The 12,151-nt window shown below is 44.7% G+C and overlaps 1 protein-coding gene and 1 pseudogene across 2 annotated transcripts; one reads left to right on the plus strand and one right to left on the minus strand.

Annotated features, from left to right (window-relative positions):
- The first annotated feature begins 1,382 nt into the window (after positions 1 to 1,382).
- LOC123187574 (probable serine/threonine-protein kinase PBL7) lies at positions 1,383 to 5,959 on the plus strand. 2 transcript variants are annotated; one of them, XM_044599475.1, is made up of 5 exons: positions 1,383 to 1,752; positions 3,297 to 3,475; positions 3,617 to 3,809; positions 4,363 to 4,754; positions 4,863 to 5,959. In XM_044599475.1, the coding sequence occupies exons 1-5, from the start codon at positions 1,653 to 1,655 to the stop codon at positions 5,400 to 5,402; spliced, it is 1,404 nt and encodes a 467-aa protein (XP_044455410.1). In that variant the 5' UTR covers positions 1,383 to 1,652; the 3' UTR covers positions 5,403 to 5,959. The 2 variants fall into 2 exon arrangements, with proteins under 2 accessions (XP_044455410.1, XP_044455411.1); XM_044599476.1 differs by having other exon boundaries at positions 3,620 to 3,809.
- A 134-nt stretch (positions 5,960 to 6,093) lies between these two features.
- On the minus strand, positions 6,094 to 11,480 carry LOC123187575 (lipase-like; annotated as a pseudogene).
- Between the last annotated feature and the right edge of the window lie 671 nt (positions 11,481 to 12,151).

Here is a 12,151-nt window from a genome sequence, read left to right on the forward strand (position 1 = left end):
ACTATGTACTCTCCCTTCATGCTAGCTATAGCTAGGGTTAAGTCTAGGTGTCTAGCCAGTGTTGGTGAGACAATGATGCCATCAGTGACAAGGAATAAGACCTCTTTTTCTATGTCCTTGTTCTAGCGATGTTGTTTGGTATTGACGGATGATGTGTGCGCTTTTGTTAGGTTAGAACTTGGGCCTCATTTTTGTCCTTGTTTTCACGTCTAGGTGACTGGCAGTGTCATGCGGAGGGGATGGCACAGTGGCATGATTTTCTTCCCCGTTTCCTTCTCCATCTAACGAAGCTCAACTAAATGCGGCTCCATCCCAAAATTTAGGAGGTTTGTACCCCCCCTTCTCCGTCTGACAAAATTTGTGATTATCTTCTACCCCTCCTTGGTGCCAAACTCTCTCAGATGGCGATCACAATCTAGACATATCCGCTACTTTACCAAGCTCATTATAAAATTATCCCGAACTACTACTGAAGCTCTTTAGTTCGTGATTGTCGGCTGTCTATATCGACGAATTCCGATCCACTACTTTTTCAAGCTTTTGAGTTTCAACAAGGTTGCTTTCGTAAGATGGAGCCCAGCCGGTGGATGCAAAAGGAAAACATTGTTTATTTAATCAAGAATTTGGCATAATTTTCTATTCTTCAAAGAGTGATTTCGGAAGGGTTGTTTTTATGTACTCCCTCCGTTCCATATTACTTATCACTCAAACGGATGTATCCAGCACTGAAATTTGTCTAGATGCATCTATTTAAGCGACAAGTAATATGGATTGGAGGGAGTAAATATATATTGTTTGAGTGTCTCTACGAAAATTATAATGATCAAAACAATACTTATTATACACATTGTTTTTTAGCGGGAGGTGACGTCTCGACGGGCAGCGAGACGACTCTGACGACTTCACTGTAATCTCAGTAGTTCTCAATAGCCCATACGGAGCATGTATTTATGATAATGTGCATCCATGTTACAGAATATTTATTTAGTGTTTTTTTAATATATTTATTTAGTGTTTCTATAGAAGACTAATCCCTCGGTTCACAAATATAAGATGTTTTAACTTTTTTTTAATCAAATGTATGCAGACTATATTGAAATATTCAAAACATTTTATATTTGTGAATGGAGGGAGTATTTTTTTAATTTATTGCATACTATGAACTAATGCTTTTTTAGCATATACTGTACTGAAGGATTCAAAAGATACCAGGTGAGACGGCATTTTTTGTACCTGTCCAGCCTTGTGTCATGTCAAACCCTATATCGAATATTGGCATACATTAGACTATGAGCAATCCCAATCAAAATAGTTTTAAATTTCTTGTTGAAACCATAAAAGGCGCCCCTTTTCTGTAACCATCCCCCGCTTTAGCTCGACAAAATGACAGCGCAACTACCTCAGCTCGGCTCAACTGGCCACCAGCAAACTGCCTCGCCAAGAACACTTCAACCGCCATTATAATATTCACGAAATTTGCCCTCCCGAGCTGCCCTTTTGCTCCACGCCTCTCCGCTCTCCGGTTTTGACTCGCCATCCATCCCCTCTCCCCGGCTCCCCCCCAAAGATTTTCACTTTCCACGCCGGGGAGATCAGCACGGTCCAAAGATCGCCGGGGTTTCTTGGCCGGCATTTTCTGACGGCCGGGCGAGATGAGCTGCTTCCCGTGCTCGGGGTCCTCGGGGAAGGCCGGGGAGGACGCGGCGGCGCTCTCGCCGTCGCCCCGGCCGTCGGCGGCGAAGCCGGCGCCAGGTAACGCCCGCATCTTGACTTGACTTGTCCAGTTTCTGCGCAGACCGGAAGGACTGATCTTTTGGTCATTCTGATTCCTGTCATGTCCGTTCAGATGTCTGATGATTTTTAGTGATTTCTCAGCATTGATTCAGGCATAAAAAGGTTATTGTTCCCTGACGGTACAAGAGGCCTAGCTGATCCCTAATTGCCATGTTTTTAGAACACCTAATTGCCAATTGGTTGGGGCCTTGGGGGCGGTTGAGTCGTTGAGGTGGACATGGATCTGTGCTTAACTGTAGCATCTTGATTTATCGGGCCGGGACTAAGCGAATTAGTTTTGTATATTTTGATTCCTTGCATGTAGAAGAGTATATTTGATTCTATCGCGGTAGATGATTCATTCATTTATTCAGATATGCAGATGTTAGTCTGAATTCTTGCTGAGGTAGTGGTGGTGAAGGGGACACACAAAAGAACTATTTCTTGGCAGAAAATTGTATTTGTTTTTTTTTCTGAACTCATGTTGCGTGAAAGGGAGAGAAATGTCTGATGTGAAGTTTGCGGTTGCAGTGATTTTGCTACCAAACTTCCTGTCTGAAGCAACCGAAGAAACAAATATTTGATGTGTTGTTTACACTTGTTGTCTCTGACTTACTCTTTGGGGTGGCTATTCGGTTGCTTCGAGCTTGCTTGAATTAGATTTCACCCTTTGTTTGGTTGTTGGGGCCGATGAAGAGTTTGAAGCGAGCGCCACAGTTTAGTTTTTAGCTGCTGCCTGCTAGAACATGCAAGTCCGATCCCTGATTAGAAGTACACACGATCTTGTATATTTGTTTGTCCTTGTGGCTGCTGCAATTTCTCATCTACCTGCACCCAGAAGTATTTTACATCACATAATAATTATCTAAAACCGATTTAGATGTTGTTTGCTCACTGAAGGGTGGTACAAGAGATCTATGTTTGATTAATTCTTTTCTTCAGTGTACAGTGGTACTGTTATGCAGCAATAACAGATGTGTTTCTCTAATGCTAGTAAAATTTCTCATGAGGTGATACGATACGAGTTTTCATTGTACATATCTGCTTGGTGTTTAAACTTGAAATTAAATAACTATAAGGCCCATAAAGTGTCGGTGATAGTAGTACCTTTTTTATATCATTATAAAAATGGTCTGCTGTTAATGGGATGCTCATGATCGTGAAGGTATTTATATTGGAGCTACCTAGGATAGCTTTGTTCTGTACTGACTGTACATCACTTCAACAACTCAAAAGAGTAGTATCTTGCACTTCAATTCAACTTATGCCACCAACTTGATGACATTAAGTGTAAATGGCAGTTCTGGACGAGTTAGGGAAGTAGAGTATTCGACAATAGATGTGAATGCGCCAACGGGTCTTCAGGTCATCAAATGTTAGATATGTATTATAGCTGTTTATGCGTCATGGTCCATTCTTTAGGTCCTTGCCTTTTATATTTCCTGGACTATATGATATTTGCATTCAAGAAAGCTTATAATTGAGGAACTATATGCTAATGTTTTTCTGGTGGGTGGGTCCAGATCGATACAATTCTCGTAGTTCAAGCTCTGTTCGCAGAGGAGGAAGTGCTCCACATGGCCCGGCAAAGATTTTCACTTTCCGAGAGCTAGCTATTGCTACCAAGAATTTCAGAAAAGATTGTTTGTTGGGTGAAGGTGGTTTTGGTCGTGTCTATAAAGGACACATGGAGAATGGACAGGTTTGTTATCTCTAGCCTTGTAAACTTTATTTCCCTTTTCTGTTAAAAAGAGCAACGGATGTTATCTTTCATGTACTGCAACTTAAGAGATAATTTATTGGTAATTTCCATGACGTTACCCATTTTGCCTGTGTCATTTAGCAGGTTATTGCTGTGAAGCAACTCGACAGAAACGGTTTCCAAGGAAATCGTGAATTTCTTGTGGAGGTTCTCATGCTAAGCCTCTTGCACCATCCCAATCTTGTCAGATTAATTGGCTATTGCGCAGATGGTGATCAGCGCCTCCTCGTTTATGAGTATATGTTATTGGGATCGTTAGAAAATCATCTGCATGGTATGCTTCTCATTGTATGGTTTCCTGTCCTATAAAAATAATTCTCAGTGGTTGATTGCAATTGGTATTTTTACATATTACCAGTATCTTGATATTTACTCCCTCCGTTCCGATTTACTCGTCGTGGTTTTAGTTCAAATTTGAACTAAAACCACGACGAGTAAATCAGAACGGAGGGAGTAGTTGGCTTGAGCTTCATAAAGAACATGCAAGAGCAACAACTTCTATACATGTATAGGTGTGGTAAATATGCAAAAAAAAAAACCTTATACGATGAGGATATCACATGGCTAACATATACAACTCTATAAAAACAGATAGTGGTCCTATTATTTCAGCTCCCTTAAGGGCCAAATCACAAACAATTTCAGCTTCAGTTTCAGAATTTTCAACTTGATTTATTACCAGTTACATTTGACATCTTAGTTATTCGCCATCCGAAACCTTTTCTAGAACCCTTAAGAAAAAATATACACGTTGTTCATCCCCTCAACAAGAAATTGTCATCCATATTTCTTCTTTTGTACTAACTCATGGATCGCTCTCTGGACAGACCGCCCACCAGACAGGGAGCCCCTTGATTGGAATGCAAGGATGAGGATAGCTGTCGGTGCAGCGAAAGGTTTGGAGTACCTGCATGATAAGGCAAATCCACCGGTCATATATAGAGATTTCAAACCATCAAATATTCTTCTGAGCGAAGATTATTACCCGAAGCTGTCTGACTTTGGGCTTGCTAAACTTGGCCCTGTTGGTGAAAACACTCATGTATCAACAAGAGTTATGGGAACGTATGGCTATTGCGCTCCTGAATATGCGATGACAGGGCAGTTGACAGTAAAGTCTGATGTTTACAGTTTTGGTGTTGTGTTCCTTGAACTTGTTACAGGTCGGAGAGCCATTGATCACACCAAGCCTGATGGGGAGTCAAATCTTGTTGCATGGGTACGCTCAACCGCACTAAGTTACCTCCCATCAGTTTTGGTGTAGAGGAGATGGACATTTTTCTCATTTCTTCATAGGTGCCAAGTGTCTGATCCATATAAATTGCAGGCTCGCCCGATGTTCAGAGACCGTCGAAAGTTCTGCCAGATGGCCGACCCGTTGCTGCAAGGCCGGTATCCCAAGAGGGGTTTGTACCAGGCTTTAGCCGTTGCAGCAATGTGTTTGCAGGAGAAAGCGGCGTCCAGGCCCCTCATAGGGGACATTGTCACTGCACTTTCTTATCTAGCTTCCCAACATCATGATCCGAAAAGCTGTAGGACCTGCCCGTCTACCCCAAGGGCGAAAGCACACCGACGGACAACCAGTTGTGTTCCTGATGCTCAACGTGCAGCTGACACGCTTAACTGGGACGCCGTGGACTTGAGGAGAAAGGAGGCTAGAGGAGGGGAGTTTGAAGAGGATCTCAGTGAAGGCTGCTGCAGTGGCAGTAGCTCTGGGAGGAATGATGGCCTGGATGTGCCAGTACTGCTTGCCTTGCACAGTGGGAAGTCTTACAGTGAAGCTGATAGAGATCGCAAGTCTGCTGTCAAGGTCGATGCCCACGAGAAACTGAGAGCAGACCCTGGCAAATATAGCAGGCAGGTTTGAATTTGATGGCCAATACGAACGGGCAGTGTTGCCGTTAATTTTGCCAGGCATCTTCACACCTGCATTGGTGACGGGTGAGTGCTTCTCTGTGGTTCAGACCAGCATTTTTCTCTCAGCCAGGCTTGTGTTTCCCCACTCCTGGTGACCATACATTACACTCCATGGGTTTTTGTTGTTTCTACTGAACACTTAATCACATACCGTATTGCGAAAGGGAGACGCTGTTCAACTGCTGGGAATCTGTCTCCCAGGATGCCTGCTTCGATCAATAACAGCGTCACTCGACGTATAGTAGATCACCCACTTTGTATTTATCGGCTAGGATAAGGTTTTCTTTGGTTTTTGGTATTGCCATATATGTTTGTGCATCGAAAAAGAGTTGTCTTGTAAGTAAATCCTGATATTAGAGGATTTTTCCTTTTGTCCATACCTTGTAAGAATGTATAAAAGGAATGATGATCTGTAGAGGATATATCACAATCAGGCATGGTTGTACAGACTAAAGTAAACGATATACAAGTTTTTTGGAGTGTAAATATGAATGTTTTTCGTTCTAACTGCTGTGAAAGGTAGCCAAATACTGGAATCTGAATAAACAACTATTCAGAGAAGAATTTGCCTCTTTTTCTCAAGTGTGGGTCAGATTTCAGATTAGAATTCTATGACACATCTAATAGACATTTCATGGCAATGTTCTCAATTTATTCTGCTTTATTTCCCAGATTCGCGACATCTGTATAGATATCTGCATGGCTATTGTATTTTTTACAAGATGCAAACACAGAGACGGATCTTTCGTGCATCCGACAAGAGTTTACACTCTAGAGCCTATAATTCGTGTCTACATTCCTACATATTCACAGGCTATGAAAGAACAATGTACAACCCAATCTGAATGAAATTCCCCAACTGAAGCCCCCCTTCTTCAAGAGAAAGAAAAGGCGCCATCTTCTGCACTAAATTGGTGTTAACAAGATGCTGTATGCTATCTGGAACTGCTCCAGTCTGTCTGCATGCTATTCTCGACAATGGAGACCTCGATGGCGTGCTTTGTCATGATGATGTTGCTGCTGAGATGCTTACGTAATCGCTCAACGCTTTGTGCTGTGATGATTCTGCAGGTGCTCCAGTCATCTGATTCCATGTCTACTCCCAGGTATGTGAAATGGTCCTGAATGCTCAGGCTCAATATGGAGAGGCACCTAGTAAGACGATAGATGGGGATAATGTTAGAACTAGGAGCTAAAGAGACAGGCAGTTGAGCTGCAAGGAAGGTCTGTGCTCTGTAAAAACCTGCAGCAGTTTGGGTCTTCGCCGCTGGCATCACATATCTGTTCCGTTGTGTTGCCATCAGATTCGTCGATCCATACCTAAAATATGAGCAAGGACTAAGCATAACACAGCGATAAAGGCTTCCTGGGAGTTGGAAAGCATATTTACAAGTTTGTGCCCAAGGTATACCTCTCTTGGGAAGTGGTGGTACGTCAGTTTGGAAAGAAAGGAGAAATAAGGTGGCAAATGCGGCACAATATCATGTCCGTGTACCAGTCGAATTGTGTTTGGTACATATTTGGCAAAGTAGGAGGCGAAAACAGCATTGCCAACACGAGGCTGTCCGAAAGTCATGAGTTGAACATTGTCGCTTCCGAGCTTGATCTGTGGATAGAGTTTGAAGGGAAAAATCAACAGCTTACTTAATAACAAGCCTCAAATATTAGAGTGCTGGTGTTAGGAATTTGATACAAGACCACAATTTATATTATTTTTTTCGAGAAAACGCAAAAGAGTTGCGTTTCATTGCATTGAACAGGAAGACATCAGGGGTACAACCTCCAGAAAGGAGGGACACACACACGCGCACGCACACACACACACACGACCGTCCTCACCAAGTGACTACAGCTAGGTGAGGAGGTGCCCTCAACTACAGACACGCAACGACATTAGGCCTCGCCCAGCCTTGCCTCCAGCCAAAATGGCGAAGCACCGAGACTCGGAGCAACAGGGCAGCATCACTGCCATTGCCAGGCACTTCCAGGGACGAATGCAGCTTCAGGACCGCCCAAGCCGACGTACCTCGCACCCATGTGCCTAGAGAGTCGGCGGGTGAAAAGCAGGGTCTGATTGGAACTGGTGTAGCATTCATTGGGGAGCGCCGGCGCAGGCAAACGTTGCGACCTGCTCCTTGTGTAGCAGTCTACGCCAGAGCGATGCATCGCCAACCACTATCTGCCGCATCAAGTACTCCACTTGCAGCCAAAGCAGCGCCATCAAGAGGGGAACGGCATTGAGACGCCGCCGCTGCCCAGTCCGGGAGGCCGGACCTAGGATTTCTCCCGGTGCTCGAGGAGGAGGTCTGGTCAGGGTCATGCCAACGCCTCCAAGGAGGTGACGGCACCCTCAGGGCGTCGCCGTTGACAGCGCAGGCCGTCGCCGCGCGGGGATTTCGCCCCGACCCAAGGACGAAGACCTCAGATGCAATGGCAGACCGGGCATGGCGAAGAATCGTCGGAGAAGACCAACACACATGGGGGAAGCCTAGAAACGTTGTCGTCGCAGGAGTGAGCACCGACCAGCGCAGCTCCAGCAGGCCGGCCACCGCCGGGAGCGCGTCCAGCAGGCAGCAGCAGCCACCTGCACCGCGCCGCCGCCGCGCTGGCCCGCAGCCTCCGCCACCAGGATCCGCCGGGGCACAGCGGAGCAGCAACCGTCAAGGTCGCCGCGCGCGTGCTTACTAACCCAGCGGCAACCGCCGGCGGCGGCCGGGAGGGGTGGGAGGAGGGAGAGGGGTGGGTGGGGGCAGAGTGATTGTCGCCGGCCTGGGCGGGCTCGTGCGGCCCAGATCTGGGCGCCCTCAACTCTGCCGCACGCATCAGCTGCCGGCGGCCGCCATGGCAGCGCCACCGCGCACGCAGTCCACGCCATCTCGACCTCCCCGCGAGCAGACGGCCGCCCACCGCGCCACCGCGCGCTCCCGCCGCTCCAGCGCGCCCAGCAGCAGCGCGCGAGCACACGAACGAGGGCCCCGCCGCCGCCGTCCACCGGTGAGGGCTTTGCCCGCCGGCATCCTCCGGCGACGGTGAGGGGAAGGAGGGGAAGGAGGGGAGCCTGGGCGGCGGCTAGGGTTTCGCCTCCCGAGTCGCCCCTGGGAGCGACGCGGGGGCTCTGAAATAATGTTTCTTGACCACAATTTATATAACCTGGAAGGAATTAAGAGTCTGGACATTGAATGTATTTGTGAAACATTGGATCTTGTGTACTTACAGCAAGATCGAGTGCACAGAAGGCAGCCATAGCTCCTCCCATTGAGTGCCCTGTGACTATGACGCCGATATCCCCATATGTCTTTCTTGCCTTGTGCACAGCACTTGTGATAGCTAGACGCAAAATTGTATTATTATAGGAGGAGAAAAATCCACTGTGCACCTTTAACCAGAGTAGTAGAAAGTCTTTTAGCAAAAAGGTGCATCTGCCTTTCCTTTTTTTCTCTTTTAAGAAAGTATAAACAGCTTATTGGCAATAACCTTTGCATTTGGCATGTCTGGATAGCTTAGATCAAGCTGCTTCCATACCAAGTCCTTGATCCAATTCTGCACACTGAGCAAGCAAATTTAAAACATAAAGGACATGTGACTCAAGAAATCAGAATAGCAACACATAAAGCATACTGGTTTAACTGGGAATACTAGAAGCACATGCAATTTGATTAGTACCTGTTCTCTTGAGTCCCTCTGATTGCAACTATTATGGCATTTAGATTGTGATCTACACCGACAAATGCCTGTCACATTGTTCACCCGTAGAATGGCAGGTAAAAGGAAGGCCATATCATGAAAAGTTCAGTACACTTGATAAGAAATATGCCGGAAATTTATGAAAACTTAAAATGGAGTGTGTTAAGATAGGAACCTGCAAGCAGTTCTCCACATCAACAATTAGAGACCTCATCTCGAAGTCCTATTTCAGAAGTAGGTGAATGTATAAATAAGAAAGGACAGATTCTATAAGCTGTATAGTTGACGGGCTGCTGCATATGACACCCAACCAACCATTGGCGAGCATCTTGATAGACCCCTTACTGTTTGAACAGTTATAATTTCAGGAAAACAAATAAGCACCCCTAGATAGATATGAATGGAAGAGAACAGTTGGAGGGTTTCTTACTTGAGTCAAGTCATTGCATCTTGAGCATGTCCATGTATACAAAGCTGTTAAATCTGTCATATACACCTGCAGACAGTATTTAGTTAATTTGACTTAACAAGATTCAAGACAAAGACGAACTAGAGCTCCCATTTAGAAAGCATGACATGCATTTAATGCAATAATGAGAATAAGTTCAACTTACAGCTGAAGCATACTCCACGATGGTCTTAGCAAGAGTATGATCATATATAAGACTCTGATCATGATTCTTGACAGAGAACTCTGCGATAATGAAAACAGTTAGTTTATTAGCATATTAAATGGTGCAATCCTGAACACAAGTGCAGAAGATCAATTTCAGATATAAGAAGATGCCAAAGCAGATGGACAAACATTTACGCCAAGAAAAACAAAATTGAACAAACTGAAAGCAAACAAAATAGATGACCCCAATTGATTTTTGCCTGTCATATATGGCAGCTTTTAGCACAAGTTCACTTTGATTAAGTTTGTGCATATAATATCTGACGGATAGAACAAAAGTAAGTTCTAATTACCAGGAGAGGTTAAGCATGAACGGGTGACAGCCAAGTTAAAAGGGCATAGGTGATTCAATTTCACCTATTCTCATGTCCTGAAGGCTGAAACCACTTATATTCACAAATCACAAATCCACCTAGAGCAAGTGGATAACTGAAAATATTGCAGTGATATGAGTATATGACAGACAAAATCAGTTGGGGGCCTTATCAAATAGGAGTATTAGGTTAAGTGCCATATGTTGTACACGCACTAGATCTGTCAAGCCAAGCTCCAAAAGAATCTATGATGGTCTTTTGCTGTGAATCACTGAACATAATGCTTAGATATGGCAGCTAAAGATCAATTGGGGGCATCATGGGTGATGCTAGTGGAATCCCCAGAGCAAGTCAAGCTCCACAACAGTACAATGGTTCTTTGCCGCCACGGTTCATCAACTCGTTCTTCTTAATTCAACCCTTTTATTTTCTGGAGGTGACCAACCATATGCAACCAGAACTTCATTTTGTTAACAAGGGACCAGGTAGGTTCCAACTGCCAGCCACCTAATTTCCTTTTCTGTCCACACAAAGATGGTACAACTTTCTCCAGATGTTTGGATACAACCCCCAAGGCCCCAGCCACAACAACAAGAAGTGCATTCAATTAGTTCAGTTGTAGGCCAGTGTGCGGCTAACAGGCAATCAGAACTTGGGGAAATTTACAGGGAGCAGGGCAATTTCGTCAGTGCCATAGCTGCCCCCTTTCTCTCCCTGCATGATTACACCTTTTGAAATGCCTGCGTGTGCACTGATATTCGTCTATGCTTTCTCCAATCATGGCAGTCAGAATGAATTCAGTAAACAGCCCAATCGCTACTGAATTAGTTAACGCGTTCTTGGAATTCATTTGAGGAAAACTTAGAACAGTTACCCAACAAAAAAAAAGAAAGATAATCGAGGTCATACCTCTTCTGCCATGACAAGCCGAGAGCAGCAGGAGCACCAGGGCCAGCACGGCGACCCGCCTCCGTCGCTCCATGAACCTGCAGGGCGCATCTCCATGGATGAGACTACCATCACACCGACAAGAGAGTAGAAAACAGCTGTGGGAGCTGAGTGGGGAATCCTCGGGAGCATCGAAATGCGGAGGCAGAAAATGAAGGATAAATGGGCGGCGTCCAGGACCAAATTGACGAAAACCGAGCTTGGATTTGGCGACTCGTGAGCAGAACAAGAAGGGGAGAGAAGGAGGGAGTTTAGGGGAGGGTGATTTGGTACCTCGGCGGCGGCTGGAAATGGGTAGGAAGAAGGTGAGGTGAGATTGGACTGGAGCTGGAGGGGAGGGGGAGGCAGGAAGCGGATGGCGGTCGCTGAGCTCTATTAATGCGGCGCGGAAGGGACGATGGAAAAGGAGAATCGAAAATTGCTATTGGAGCCTCAGCTCATCTGCTTCCCTATAAATACGGACTAGTAAATTCGAAAAAGAATATATGAATTGCTACTATTTGGGCGTCGAATATGCTCGGGTGCTCGTGTGGAATTCCATTCCAAGATGACATCCGTGGTTCTTTGAAAATTAAAAGGATTGCTTAAAATGCCTATTTTCGAAGCTTTAGATTGTATCTTTGTTTTTGGAGCTTCCCAATATCATCCCATGAAATTTTGCGTGCATCTAGGACACTTGCATTTTCGGCGCTATATATTTTTTTAAAAAAAATTGAACCTTTAAACCATTTATTTTTCTACTTTACTATTTACTACTCCATCCGTTCTATAATATAATGCATATAGATTTTTAAAAAGGTCACCAAGTTATTAGAGATAACTATTTATGTTACGATACCAAATATACTTTCTTCGTCCAAAAATACTTGTTATCAAAATAGATAAAAAGTGATGTATCTAGAAGTTTTTCTTATCAAAATGGATACCAAATATACTCCCTTCGTCCGAAAACACTTTTTATCCATTTTGATGACAAGTATTTTCGGACGGAGGGAGTATAAAGTATGAAAGTTCATCTTGTAATGAGTCGAATGAAATAAGTTTGGTATTCTAGACGTAAATGTTTTTCTGTGCAAA

The sequence above is a fragment of the Triticum aestivum genome, chromosome 2A (assembly GCF_018294505.1).
Source record: "Triticum aestivum cultivar Chinese Spring chromosome 2A, IWGSC CS RefSeq v2.1, whole genome shotgun sequence".
Lineage (NCBI taxonomy): Eukaryota > Viridiplantae > Streptophyta > Magnoliopsida > Poales > Poaceae > Triticum > Triticum aestivum.

Excerpts from the sequence above, each read along its gene's own strand:
- LOC123187574 (XM_044599475.1), top strand. The coding sequence starts at position 1,653 with ATGAGCTGCTTCCCGTGCTCGGGGTCCTCGGGGAAGGCCGGGGAGGAC. Across the intron at positions 1,753-3,296 it reads GGCGGCGAAGCCGGCGCCAG|ATCGATACAATTCTCGTAGT; the intron begins GTAACGCCCGCA and ends GGGTGGGTCCAG. Across the intron at positions 4,755-4,862 it reads AGTCAAATCTTGTTGCATGG|GCTCGCCCGATGTTCAGAGA; the intron begins GTACGCTCAACC and ends TATAAATTGCAG.